Source organism: Apteryx rowi, unplaced genomic scaffold, assembly GCF_003343035.1.
Source record: "Apteryx rowi isolate R43461 unplaced genomic scaffold, aptRow1 scaffold_9, whole genome shotgun sequence".
NCBI lineage: Eukaryota > Metazoa > Chordata > Aves > Apterygiformes > Apterygidae > Apteryx > Apteryx rowi.
The window spans coordinates 1,098,933-1,113,626 of NW_020451204.1; the positions used below are offsets into that span (position 1 = coordinate 1,098,933).

Consider the following 14,694-nt stretch of genomic DNA (forward strand, 5'->3'; position numbering starts at 1 on the left):
GACATCAATACTGGGCAGAATGAGTTTCAGGTCCTGGTCCATATCTGTTTTCATCCCCTCTCAGGGATTTGTGCACCTCCCTCTGCCTTCTCTTCATCCCTCTGTGAACCCGGCAGCTGCCAGTCACATTTTAGCTCCAGCTTCTCCAAGGTCCCATATGGACACTCCATTTCCCTGGTGATGCTTGGTGTTCCCAGCCCCAAAATGTTATTCCCATCATTCCAACTGTTGCTCAGTCCTTGGGCCAATCTGGCTGCTCCTGGAAAGCAAGGCTGGCTGGTAACATCAGAAAAGTCCATCACTGGCAGCCATAAGATACTTCCATGGAAAGGGCTTGAAGCTGATGGGCCCTGCATGAAGTTGTGGCATTCGGTTTTGTGATGGTGCCTTTGAAGGAGCGTGTGTTTTGGGGGGGCTTAGCAGTAATTATGCATATGTAAATAACCTTAAAAACACCTCCCACGAGCCGCTCTTTATTAACACCTCAGCAGGTGTTAGATCCAGTTGGAGCCTGTGTGCTGTGCAGGCAGCCTTTGCCACCGCAGGGCCAGCACGTGTTGGACTGCGCTCCTCGCCTCGCTATTCATGTGGCATCAAGGAGGTGGTCGTGGGTGCTGCAGCATGAGGTGGCCACAACTTCCAGGGAGGTGGCCATGTTTAGGTTTTCATGCATGGTTTTTAGGTGTTTTCATGCAGCTAATTTATAAACTGTTTGACTCCTGTCCTGTTTGGAGATCTGTACAGCCAGCCGCCTTGCTCTTCTGCATCTATTTCCAGTCAGCAACAGCTCTCCTGGATCAATAAATCAGTCAAAATTTGGGGAGGCAAATTTGCAGAAGACTTGCACAAGGAGCTATTCTTCTCTTGGGATAAGGAGGCATGGCCGGACCAGAGCAGGAACATGACAGAAAAGCGAGACCACCATGATCTCATGGCCTCCGACTAGCCATCTCTGAACACRCAGGTCTCCAGGTTCTGGGGCTTCATGTTGTAACACTGAGACTGTGCTCCTAGCAGCAAGAGCCCTTACTTGCCTGAGTAMCTGCACTGGCAACAACAGGACAAAGTATTGACTGCCTCCTTGTGGCCCGTGGATCTACAGAGGGATCTGCCCAAGGACCTGCAGAAGATTTGTCTGGTCCAGTGTCACCATCTATCTCTATACCTGACTAACCCTTTGTAAGGCCTCCTGTTACTGATGAAACCAGTGCTGGTATCACTCTTGCCTCCCAGTTAACCTATATAAGGGCTTATTTTCCCCTCCAGCCTCACGTTGCCATTTTGATGCCCCAGCAATTCTTATTCAACCTTTCCCTCCTCCATGTCCTGCATACGGGGTCTGTGACCCCCTCAGTGGGAGATGGTGACTGTGTCCCCCTCATATCTTTGTGTCCCCTCACCCAGCCTCTGTGTGTTTAGTAGCGTGGCCTCTTGACCTACTAAAGGAGGCAGGGAGGATGGCCCAAGTGGTTGTCTCTGGTTGCCCAGCACTTTCAGGTTAATCTACTCATGTTTAAAGAATCATTAAAAAAACAGGAGCTGTCGAAAGAGTGTCYTTCTTATGTAATCAGCTAGGGAAGAGCTAATCATGCAGATGAGGAACTTTTACAGTTCCCCTAAATGCCTGGGCTTCTCTTCTGAGTGATTAATGAGCAATATCTCAGTATGCAGGCTCAGTTATTCATAGCCTGGTTTGACACGTTCTTGTTCTTCCTGTGAGAAGGGGGATTTCTTGATACACCAAGAAGAGATAAAACTTCAGGGCCAATGTTCGACGAGGGGAATGAGACTGGCTGTCTGGTAGCCAAGCAGGGTAAGAGAAAGGGCGACTCACAACACAGCCAGCCTGGCTTCCCTCGTACAAAGCAAAGTAGTTTGTGGTGAGCCCTGCACCGGAGGGCTTTGGGTCACCCACAGAGCAATATTTACCAGGACATTCATGTGAGCGCAACTCCCACCAAGCGCTGATGTTTGAAGTGGAGATATGCAGAGCTAAAAGCACAACCTGTCACTGCCTGATCTATACACGAAGGCACGTGAAGGCACACGAATATGACTGAAATCTGCACAATCATCATCAGTGGCCCCATGAATGTAAAGAGAAAAGAGCATTTCCTGCTTTGTAGCTAGCAGTGACAGAAGGGCTCCAACAAATGATCATATGTCGTTTGAAAATGAACGAAAAGCAGCATTTTTGCACCAAACTGGAACTCACTGCTGCAGGATATTGTGAAGGTATAAATGACTGCCAGGAGATGTTAAGCAAATGCAGACAGGTGGATCTGCTGGTAGCTTTTAAACATGGCAGTGTGGACTCAGGAAGCCCCAAGGCCACAAATTTCCTGAGGGTCTAACACGAACAATTGCTCTCTGTATACTTGTCCTTTTCTTCATACATTAATACATATACATAACATACTAATCAGCCCTTTGGGCATTACTTACCCAATACAGCCTTACTTACACTGCTTTTGAATGGAGATACTAGATTTGCATCATCTGAGGACTGGCGAAAAAGTAGGATCCATGACACCTTGGCCAACAGTGATGCTAGTGATTGGCTTGGCAGCAGCCGGACCCTTCACATCACAGCCAGAGCTTCCAAAAGCAGGAGAGATCTGTGGAAGAAACACCACATCTTGGCCGTGAGGGATTGCTTTGGGACACGTGGTTCAATGTGCTTTATGGAAGACTGGTGAAAGACCGCAGATACCCTGAGACAGCACAGGTGATGTCTTGTCAGAAAACATCATCCACACCTCAGCTGTGGGGCCTGGCTGGCTGCTGTCGTAGCTCACAAATACTTCAGACAGGGAAAAGGTGCTTTTAGCCCTCAGTAACACCACTCTGATTGGGTCCATAGCAACCATCATGGCCCCAGTATCTTTAGGAAGTGCCTCTGGAATGATCATTTGTCTTGAACAGGTATCATAGCTCTTACCATGGCCCTTGTCAGCCAGCCACAACGCAAGTCCCCCAGCACCTTGAACCCAGCACAACTTGGGCTATGACAAGCAAGCAATGGGCAAGGAGAGCTTTTCCTCCTCAAATATCTGCTCTTTGGGATCTTCGGCTAAGGGCGAAGTAGAGCTGGGAGATGAAGTCAGCTTGAGACTGTGGTTTCAAGAGGCTGTGGGAGGTGTAGCCCCCCCCCCCCCACCAGTGCCTGCCCTAGCAGCATGGGGAGAATGAACGTGGTTTTGTGCATGACACCAGAAGGGCCCCTGGAGGGTCCAGGACACTCTTGTGCTAGTGAGCTGGCATGATTTAAGGAGTCACTGGGCCCTGAGTTGGCACACAGTAACTCCTGTGTGAGGAGATGTGAGGTGTCTTGATGCAAATCAGTCTCTGAAAACCCCAGACTGTTGCCAGCGCTGACTTTTAGCTAACATGTTCTGCTTCCCGTTGCAATGGACTGGGCTCACTTGCAGAGGAGAAATCGGTGTTGGAACGGAGGGGCAGCAGCTTCTCAAAGCACGTGCACTCAGTCCCAAGAGTGTGTCCAAAAGCCCCCACAACACCCGTCTTCTTGAGTTTAAAGTTCAAGGAAGTGGTTGGAATAATTCAGACAGGTGGGATGTGACACCCAGTTCTGCTAATGAACAAGAACTCATTAATCTGCTGTTCCCTGGTTGCCTGTCTGTACCCAAAGGGACTTATGTGGCACCAAGGGTGAGAGAGGCCCCCCAGACAAGTCAAGCACTTGTCTCTGCAATTTGAACAATGCTTGGCTTGGTGCAAACCATTCCCCAAATTCTGCTGGCTTTGGAACAAGAAACACTGAATTGAATTAAAAAAAATAATAATCCAGAATTGAAGCTCTAAATCAGCAGTTATTATCCTAATAAAACCTTCCCAATATCGACAGAGGGAGCATTTCATACTCAGAAGTGTTAACAGCAAACGCTGGCCTTAAATACATTGATTTACAATTCAATTATAAAAACAATCAGCTCCCAAATACATGCCACATGCAAAGCAGATTTATGGGCAGCCCTCGCACTTTGATAGCACTTTGCAGTTGCAAAAGCTTCGTGCAAACTCACTCGGTGATTCACCTAGAAGCACCAGGCAATAAAAGGTCCCAGCTGGATGCGGGGAGAAAAGGGAAACTTGAAATGCTGCCAAAAATGCTCCTGAAGAGGAAGAGAAGCGAAGAGTAAGAGACTGTAAAAGAGCCAGCACGCATGCTGATGAAATCACACTTAACCCAGGTTTGCAGGCCCAGTTTTCCATGGTGATGGGGAAGAGGTGTTAGTCTGTTCCCCACCTGCCCCTTGGCTTAGCCCTATGGCTGAGTTAATGCTTAGCCATTCAGTACTGGGAGCACGGCCAAATTCCCCAAATGAATTCCCTTTTGGGGAGGGGGGAGCCAAGGTCGCCCTCTCTCATTAGCTCCTTGCCTTGTTGACGGTCCAATCTCACTGGGGACACTGCTCATGAACAGGGTGGCAGCAGACACCCCCCCTCCCCACCCCAGCATCCATCATGACTGGGAGATGGGATCATCCTTACTTTGGCCCAACACCCTGTCCACACCCAGCTCTGCTCTACTGGGGTCCCTTGCTGGTGAGCAGGGCACATGCTGCTGGCCAGGGGACAGAAAAGGCACCGCGGGGGATCAGCGACACGGCACAGACTGTCCCTTAGCCCAGGGGGATGAAGATGCTGGCGTGCGATCCTGCTGAAGAAGCACTGCAGATACCACCAGGGAACTGATGCCTAGTTGTTATGGAGCTGCTTGGAGTTGGCTAAATTCAGCATTGCAAAGCTACTGCAATGTCATGTATCACCGCTTGTCATTGCAAGGTGTCTTTAATAGGGCAGCAGGCTAACGAACGGTATAGCTCACGAGGGAAGGCGAGCTCTGTGGCGACGTGTTTCATCACAGAGCTGGATCCTCTTGCGTCTTCCCCTCAATGAACAGGAAAACACTAGCTGTATAATACAAACATCACCAGTTTGCCATCAGTCTCTGCCATCTCTCTCCTTTTTCTTGTAGATGCCGGGGATTTTAGTCCCTATACTGCTCAGCTCAGGCCTGGCATGCTTGTGATCCTCTGGGCGCAATGGTCCAGAGATGGAGGGGGTCTTTGCAAGGAGCCAGAGCTGCAACTTTGCCTCTGCTGAGTGGGAGCGGCAAGAAAAAATAAGCTCGAAATACATTTAAGGCACTGCAGGTCTTTCGATGTGTTCAGCACTGGGGTCAGGACTCAGGCTGCTTTCCACTTCTCTTTTTGCTTTTCCTCGGACCTGCTTTCATCTCCCTAATTGTCAGAAACACAATGATGGCTGGGCGCCACCGGATGAGCACACTGAACTGTACTAGCGGAGGGAGTGATTTGTCTGTGCCAAATATATTTCATGCTGCAACTCAGTGGAGGAAATTACAAACACTGAAGTCCAAGGCCCTAACAGTCCAATTTTCTCCCCTGATTGCCACTGCGCCTAAGCCTAACAGAGTAAATAATGAACACCGATGCAATGAACTTCCCAATAAATTGCTCCTGATGAATTTCATGTAGGTCATCCAAAAGCAAATTTAATGATTATATGCTGGCCGCAGCTATCTCGAAAATTTTTTTTCCTGGCTTAGCTGTTAGATCTAATCAGCAAAGGAAGGAACAGAAAATAAAATAAAATGCTTCATTTCTGAGCACGCTCTCCATGCRATGCGAAAAGGTAAAACCTGAACTGCAGGGCACAGCCAGCTTCAGCTTGGATTGACAAGATGGCTTTGCCCAGTAATGAGAGAGCAGCGCTGGTATTCTGGGGACAGTGAGGCTACTCCTGCCTGCCTGCAYGGCCTGGAGCACAATATTTGACTTCCCTGCATCTCAGCTTCCTTCAGAGTTTATCGTCCATCATGCCTGTTTTGGGCAGACCATCCCTTGCTATACACATACACAGCGGTGGAAATGCAGCCTTGCCTGAGGCTCAAGTCGCTGCTGTGATATAATTGATGTGGGTCACCGGGCACCTGATGTGCAGCAGGGTAAATCTAGGCCTCGGCTAATAAATTCCTGAAATTAGAGCACAGGCAGCTTCGTGACTGAGGTCTGCAGAGATGGACGGGGCTTGGGTATCATTTTATGCTCCCAGTCTGGGCAGCGATCCCCAGGAATAAGGATCAGTGGGCAAGCAGCCGTTGGTCATTCACGTGACTTCTCCACGTCTCAGCTCAGCAAATGACTCCCTCCCCGACAAAAAAACCTCCCCACTTGTCCAAGAGCAATAAGACTGACATTACTGGGATGGTAATTTCCTCTTGGCAGTTCTCCCCTGCTCCCCGAGCGCCCTCCTCTTTATTGCTCTGTGCCATATTGAAAATGAAATTCGCAATTATGACTTGTGCTAATAAAATAAAAGCGCAGCCAATAAAAGGCAAAAGTAGAGGCTCAGTGGAACAACTTCTCTGCAAAAGTTTCCAGTCAGTGCTGTCTGTGAATGGCTGCGTTCATCACATATACGGCAACTTATGAGGCTAAGGAGACCCATATCATGATTTCCACGGGGACTTACATATATATGTATATATACATAAGGACACAAAYGTATATATCTGTATGTGTATGTATTTTTGTCAAACAGGCAAGTTACCTTAATCAAGAGGATGTCAAGAGGAAGGAGGCTCTCAGGAGACGAAGAGCTAGCAACTGATGCACAACTGTGCAGGAAGCACAGGAGCAATTTCCTTTACCTTCCGCTTCTACTGTTGTGTCTGGCACAGGCTTCAAAATAGTGCGATAATTAAAACCCAGTAAAGATTACAATGCTGTAAAGAGGAAATTGTGAAACCCTCATGAACTTTTACAGCTTCCATGAAAATATTTCATTTTGCGGTCTGGAGGAGTATTTCCTTGTCTCCTTAAGCACCAAAGGGCCACATCCATATAACGATTACTTGCTAACTGCTAGTGGAACTGACAGCATTTCATGTTGCATTACGACACTGAATCTCTAGCCTTGTCCTTAAACCATTGCGTCTCTGCAGGGTTGCGTCAGGAATGCAAAATCATTGCAGGCAAGAACCGGTGCAGAGAGCAGAACAGGAGACAGACGTTATCTGTGGTCTCCTAAGCAGGTGCCAGACTGCGCATCGGGTCCCTCCTTTGGGGGCAAAAAGYGGGGTGAGTCACACTATGCAGCTGTGCAGAGCTCAAATCTAAGCTAGAGGGGCTTTGCTGGCACAGYTGGGAAAACCCTGATGTGGTTTGTCCCATTTGGGAAGACACCTTTTGCTGTGAATGTGTCACAAGTGCCCTTCCTGTGYGAGTTTGTGTGGATGGGTTCCACAGGTATCTGTAGGTTGGCATGGAGAAAGAGCTACCAGAAAACAACAGGCTGAAGAAAAGTAAATGCTGAGAAAGTAGTGTGTGAGAGTTTCCCAAGGACTGGTAAGTTCAGGAGCCCAGTGGTTCTCYTGAATCTGCAAGAACTGATGAACTCAGGACACCCAGAGCCAGCCGAATCTGTGCAAGACCATGAGTGCACACTGGCATCAACAACAGAACGTGTGATTCGGACCGTACCCAACAGCTTGGTGGCTGCTACGTGGAGATGAACACTACCGGCTTATATAGATGCCCACTGAAACAACGCGCCCTTGGAGGGACTRTCCAAACACCTACTTGGAAACCACTGGTGTGCCAGTACCACCCTCAGCTTCCAAACACCTTTGGGTTTGGCCTCCCAATGGTGGCTCCAAATGGGTAACTGTGAGTGAACGAGCGCGTGTGTGAACTATGTGAGAGGATACGCCAACATGTTGACTGAACAGTTATTTGCTGTTAAATATAACAGCTTGATTCTACTAATAAYAACAACTTAAKGAACAAAAGATGTTCCCAGAAATGTTGGTTGTGATCTGCATCTCCTCCCCGCCCACTTGATCCCCTGTTAGCGAACGGGAATTTGCAACAAACGCCAACGCACAAGACAGACCTCCTGCGAGGGGACTCATTCGTTCCAGGCAGGCTTGGGGCCAAAATAGCCCCTCATTGCTCATATAGTCCAGGTGCGTTATAGCAAGTGGGTTGCTACCCTGCCATTAGCATTATCTGGAAATGCACACAGAGTTGGAAACTCGCTGGGAGCTGGTTTAATAAACAAGGCATGACTGTACTGTACGGAGGATGGGCCTGCTGACTGTTTAGAGCCCTCTCTTGGAAAGCAACAGGCACAAGCTGGTGATCTGAAAAAGACACACAACTAGGTGCACTGCCTAAATACGAGCTATCTGGAGACCTCCGTGCTTCAAAACCGTAACCTCCACTGTGTATGTTAAACCTCTGAAACACTCATTTGCAAGAAAACACGGTGCATTCAAAAGCTACCGTTCAGGGAAAAATTATTCAGTAATGATTTGCTAGGGCTAATGAGAATTATTTTTGGCAGCATCTTCTTGTGATGCAATGAGAAAGCCTGTGCAGACTATGCCAACGGGTGGCTGAAGTAAGGTGCTCACAGTCTGGATTCCTACATACCACATGCTGCTCATGCCTCAGGCAAACCTCACTCCCTTTCTGCCCTTGGTGGGATCACTGTAAAGTATACAGAGACTAATATTACCTTCCCTTGGAAAGGACTGAGAGTTGGAGAACTTGAGAGAGATGCTAGCTAGTTATATGCTATCATTAGCTCAACTGCAAAACCTTTTCTTTCCTCTACACCAGGATCTAGGTAAGTCCTTACACGCCACTGTCTGTTCTCTCTCCGTGGCCATGCCGTTGTGTGCTTGTGCTCTGCAGTCCAGCAATTCCTTCTCACATCTCAGGTCACTGCAGACTGCACATCCGTGGTGTGCTGGACAGTGGGAGTAGCAGTTCAAAGATGACTCTTTAAAATAATTTGTTCCAGAACAAAAGACAGTCCTGTGATTGARATTTTTTTGATTTCATGCAATCTGTCACAGCACCCACTGGCACAGCTGCTCAGTGGGTGGAAAACACGGACTGCAAAGCTTGAGATCAGCCACGTAAAGACGAGGCAGCGCCTCAGATCATTAAGCAATTGTTTTAAGGACGAAAAGAATCAAAAATAGTCTGGCTTTAGCCTACAGCAGCCCAGTTTGAATTCAAAGTTCCTCACACATCACCTCTATGCCTCAATAAATCTAAAGTCACTGTCTTACATGTACCAAGCAGTTTCTTTTCCATCTTCCCATCTCTGGATGAGGAATAGCCTGCTTTAACTGCCTCCTTGCTGCAGTGCATCTCGGATACTGGGGCAGGTGAATCGCATGTGTGACCTTGGCAACCTCCCATATCATCATCATACATGTTACCGTGAAAGTGCTCTCCAGCTCTCATGTCACTGCTCTTTTCCCACTGCCAAAGGACCAGATGAACGAGGAGCTCCTCTTTAGGGAGRGAGCTTACGTGCAYCAGGTAAGGCCTAGGATCTAGTGCYGCTAGATATCTGAGCATACTACTTAGGAGGACTTTAGATGGAGACAAGTAGGAAGCAGAAGGAACTTGGTTTATTTAGCTTAAAGGCTGAAGGGGGATAAACATATCCCAGAGAAGGGAAGGAACTATTGTAGTTAATGACCAATATTGGCAGAAGAAAAACTGCGTTCATAAATAAAATCAGGCTTGAAATTGGAAGAAGATTCCTAACAACTAGAACAACTGGGTTCTGCTTTTAATATGGAGGTTGAGAAGTTTCTTGTCCAGTCAGCCTGTGGTAGGTGGTTAGACTGAAGGATTCAGAAGATCACGTCCATACTGACGTAACCGCAGAGGACAATGTATGAATTTGGACCTGGAAGGGAATCTTTTGAAGTAACAAAAATACCATGAGAATAACAATTCTTAAAAAAAACCCAAACACAAGAGTCTTTGAGGAGTCATTCTTTAATTTTGCAGTTTCAAGGCTGATGCACAAGCCGTTGTACAGATCAGAGAGAACCTATCATAGGATGTGAAACCCAGCTGCGTGAGCAGTTTATCCTAAAAATCTATGATGTGCAGTGTATTCTTGGTTTCAAGGGTTGGCATAAACTCATCAGCCTCAGTGAATAGTCAAGGCAGGGCAGAAATGGGGACTGAAGCAGAGGTGATGAGCTTGCCTCAYACTGCAGAGCTGGGATCTGCTCTCCTACTGCCCTCCTTGATCATTAATGCTGAGCTACRTAAGCCCATGTATTCTTCCAGTACATCTAATGGCAATTAGGATTAGTATCTTTAGATTAGGATTAGTATCTTTTGAGTTGGGGAAGACTCAAAAGATATATTCAGAAAAACAGAATTAAGTTCTGCTATTATATCCACCATCATCCAGCGCAGCATGAGCTATAGAAACYGATGCCATACAGCTCTGTCATAGTGAAAAAACAGAAGTGGAAACGAATGGTCCCATGTTACCTCCTACTATGTGAATTGGTTTATCACTATCCAAAGGAATGAGCAAYTAGATCTGTTTACAGTGGAAACAGCAGAAAAATAAATGCACCTACAACTGTCACCGAGAATAGTACTGGCAGAGCTGAAACAGGCTTCCCATGCAGCAACACCATTGAAACAGCCTCAAAACCATCAAGATCCCACATGCTACCAACAGATCTGCACTTGAGCATCATGGTGCTTTTTATTTTAGCGTGGTTTGAACTTCCACTGAAGACCTGGGACTAACCCAGTAGGAATTCTTCTCTTTACCCACCCCACCAGAGACAGCAGCTTGCCTTACATCTCAAGGCAAAACAGCGGCAACAGAGCAAAGCCAAACACCCCACCCCATCGCCACCAGGATGACGGTTCCTCCTGCAATGCCATCACTCTTGGGAGAACATGTCAAGGAAACATTGCATGATTACACACTGAAACCCCCCAAACAACCCCCAAATCAAATCTCAGATGGCATTTCCCTTCTTGCTAGCGTGCCACCCAGAAGATACGTGCTTTTGCCATTAATTATAACAGAAATGTAGAGCCTAGGACCTGCAACCTGACAGCCACTGCTGCTCGGTAAAGACAAGTGATGGAGCAGATTACACAGTAGTGATTTTCTTGTCCTTGGTGGCCTGTTTGATAGCAGCTTGCTCACAGATGATCTCCTTCAGCCGCTGAAGCCTCATGTTCTGCGTGGTTTGGTCTCCGACACCAGTCTGGCTGCGGTGCAGTAAGTTCAGGGCATAGATGTATTCCAGCTCTGTGTACTTCACCCCTTGATCCACCACAAGGTTTAAGAGCTCGTCTGCGGTGTTGTAGAGCATCTCATAATACTGCCTGAAAAGCAACCAAACAAAAAAACACTCTGGTGAGTACGAGTGCTTGAGGCTCCAGCCCTTCATTTCTGTACARTATTATCAACTATTACTTTTTATTCAGCARTGCCATGAGCCRAGAACACTGTGTCAGGYGCTGTACAAASAGAGYGTGAAGATATGGTACACTCCCCCTGCTCCCCCCACTCCTCCACACTCAGCTAAAACACAGACTACAGGGAACTGAGGGATCCTCTTCCCTCGTAGCTAGTGTCAGTCAAAACATTACTGCTTGGTAACCAGCATGTAGATGGCAGTATATGGACACAGATAYATAGATTTGGTGATGTGCAGTTGTTTATCTAGTCATTCAGCCTGTAAGGAGAGGAACCTTCAGGAAAGCAAAGCAGTCAAAGGGTTAAGGGGAGCAGAGTTTTGTCCTTAACAAATTCCTCTTGCAGAGAGATGCTAACACAGAGCATGGAAGAGCTCCAAGCCCGAAACCCCAGAGACAGCCAACGCTACTGAAACACATGCTGTCTGAGAGAAAAATATGAAATAATGTAAAATAAAATTTAAGCCAGGAGCCTAGGTGCCTCTTTTAATAAGTAAAAGATCATCTGAGGTGACGGCGTAATAAAGAGGCTGCAGAGCAGGCTGGTTTAAATTAATGTTAGGTGGCATGAGTGAACGAATGGATTTCCAAGGAAGGGGATTTAAACGATGACTTACTACAAGGGTAGACGTGCTACTGGGCCAGGGAAGCAGCGGGGCAATTCTGAGAGCTGGTTTCTTCACCCTGGCTCCACACACCAGGTAGAAGAGGTAAAGTTAGTGATAGCTGCTGAGGTCCTTTGAGATTTTTTTTCCCCCTCCCTTCTTCACAGTACTTGATTCGGTTTGAAACCAAAGGGGAAGAGCAGGATGACTCTTGGAAAAGGACCGCAGAGGGGTCAGGCAGCAGAAGGGGAATCCGGACTCCGGTGCCCTTTATACAGCGCTTTTGTGGGTTCTTGGCGAGGTCTTTACAATTCATGCAGCYGCGCTCTGTGCCTCAGTTTCCCCATCTGTACCGAGAAGGAAGATACGGTATCGGGGTCTCTGGTTTGGAGAGCACCAAGACAGTGTCCTGTCTAGAGGGAGCTGTGAAAACGTGATGTTTTACAAAGCTCCTTTAGGCAGAGGGGTTCCCAGGGCTGGGCAGACCCTTCACGGTTGGKGATAAGGGGAAGGTTCTTGCATCCTGCTCCACTGCAGCATGTAAGCAGCGAAGCTTGGCTGTGGGTTTAGGTCTGTTTGGGGGAATCAACAGAAGTGTTAGGATGGARAGTACCCCTTTTTCTAGAGGAACTRATYAGCTTTCTAACGTCACACAGATGTTACAGAACCTTATAAAGAAACAGGGTGTGAACAGCTCAGGCGAGGAGAAATGAAAAGATCCCTATYYGCATGCATCGCATGGCAGCAAGGGCTTGTTTCAACCAAGTATGGTAACTTCCAAAACTTCCTTAGCTGCAGAGCAAGGCARGGCAGAGATGGGCCGGAGCAGCTGAAGAGGAGTCCTTGCATCACTCCCACAGGCTCCTCTAAGAGGACMAGGACAGACCGAAATCTAATCCTTAGGTCTTGGTGGAATAAATTATTTAAAATGCATGAGCAGGGGCTCCTCAAAAAGTTATAACCTCCCTCCCTGTCTCTGAATGTATTAAAATAGCAATCAGGGCAAACAGGGGAAAGCTGCATATTAAATTCCTCTTGTTCTTTAGCCTGCAGGCTCTCAGGTCTGGCTTAACTGTGCCTTTCCATAGCATCCAGCACGCCAGTAAACTGCAAATCACTGCAGCAATGACCATAACCAGCTGTGGCAAAACCACACGTTTGGAGTGGCTCAAGTCTCACGTGCCAGCTTGGCCAGGCTACTGTGCTTCAGAGGTCCGTGTCCTTCAAGGCAACACCTGATGCTGTGATCTGAGAACTTGCTCCTGTGGTTCAAAGCCTGCACCAACATAACTGCCGTCAGGGGCCAGGTAGAGGAACAAAATCATCAGTTCAGAGGACAAAGACTGACGAGATTTGGAGTGAGCAGTGAGGAAAGAAGGGAGTGTGCATACACAGGGGAAGATAGGCATAGAAGGCACAAGGAACAAATGAAAAACTGCTTCTGGGAACAAATGATAAGCTGAAAAACCAAATAAGCTGTTAGGATCCACGCATTTGAGATGCAGACCGTGAAACTCCTGTAGCTGAAGGGCTGGAGGACCAGATCACCAGCTAAGCTTCATGACCGTCGTAGACAGCCCTAGGGGAGTTTGAGATGGGTCTCTGGTACAAGGACACACCGGTCCCCTCAGAAGCGGGGGCCAAATGGGGCAGGCAGCTGTCTCAGTGAGAACATTTCCCTTGGCGAAGAAAAGAAACCCACTCAAGCTGCCTGAAAACAAGCCTGCTAATGGCTGTTCAATAGCACTTTTGATCTGAGGGAACCCCCAAATCCCCTGACTTGCTACCTGGTTAGAAGAGGATTCAAGATTGTTTGTACAGCTCAATAGGCAGGTAGGTAGATAGATAGGGATGAGGAGACCTTACACCACCCTGCTATTTGCAGAAGGCATTCGGGTAATCTCTACAAGCACTGCAGCTAGAAGCTCGCTATCAGCTTTGGGCAACACCGAGTCGCCCTGCTTCACCTACTGATTTCAGGTGCTGCATCTGTGACGGGAACCCAACGGCATGATTCATGGACAAGCTCTTTGTCCCCTAGAAGCTACTGTGCCAACACGTGACGTTACATGATTTACTGCTGAACTCCCCTTGGAGTTTACAACTCTTGCTCATTTAGACTGCGGTGCTGATGGTGCTGAACGAGGCCAGTGTTTCACACAGGGACTGAAAACACATAACGTAGCTCAGATGAGAAGCATTTTGCAAGGCTGATCTGGTCCCCTGGAAAGCCACGGCACTGAATCTTTTTTATAAAAAGTGATGTTTTGAAAAAAACATCACTAGGAGAAGCTGTGAAACTTTGGGAGCATAGTTCTCAGCAGTGGATTCAGGCAGTGGGACGCTGGACTCATCTCCAGTCACCGGAACAGATTTATCAGTGCAATTGCTAACGATGCTAACACTGCAATCCCGGCAGACTGGCAAAACCCCGGCACTCTCCTGAGACACACACGGAGAACTCCCTGCAAAGCTCTCAAACAGAAAAACACGGCTTAGCTCAGGAGCACATCACAGCAAAGGCCTGTGCATCTAAACTACTTTCTGCCACGCTGATGGATATGTTTTTCTTTTCATCTTGGCTCTTCTTGCAGGTAGGCACATAAGAAACAAAAACAGCAGGTCTCATGCGGTTCCAGAAGCAGCAAGGCAGTGGCAGGCAACAGGCACAGCACAGACTCAGACTCGTCCTCTTCGATAACCCTGGCACTACTCTAATCTCTCTCCCAGCCATACAACAGAGCCTTTTCTTCAGTTAGCGCAGTTAA

At 47.7% G+C, this 14,694-nt stretch overlaps 1 protein-coding gene across 1 annotated transcript in view; it reads right to left on the bottom strand.

Moving 5' to 3' along the window:
- Positions 1 to 9,855: 9,855 nt before the first annotated feature.
- EXOC4 (exocyst complex component 4) overlaps positions 9,856 to 14,694 on the bottom strand; it is a 391,280-nt gene continuing 386,441 nt past the window's right edge. Inside the window, exon 18 of the mRNA XM_026091145.1 lies at positions 9,856 to 11,228. Coding sequence (XP_025946930.1) covers positions 10,991 to 11,228 — 238 coding nt within the window. The 3' untranslated portion in view covers positions 9,856 to 10,990. The remainder of the gene's footprint in view (positions 11,229 to 14,694) is intronic.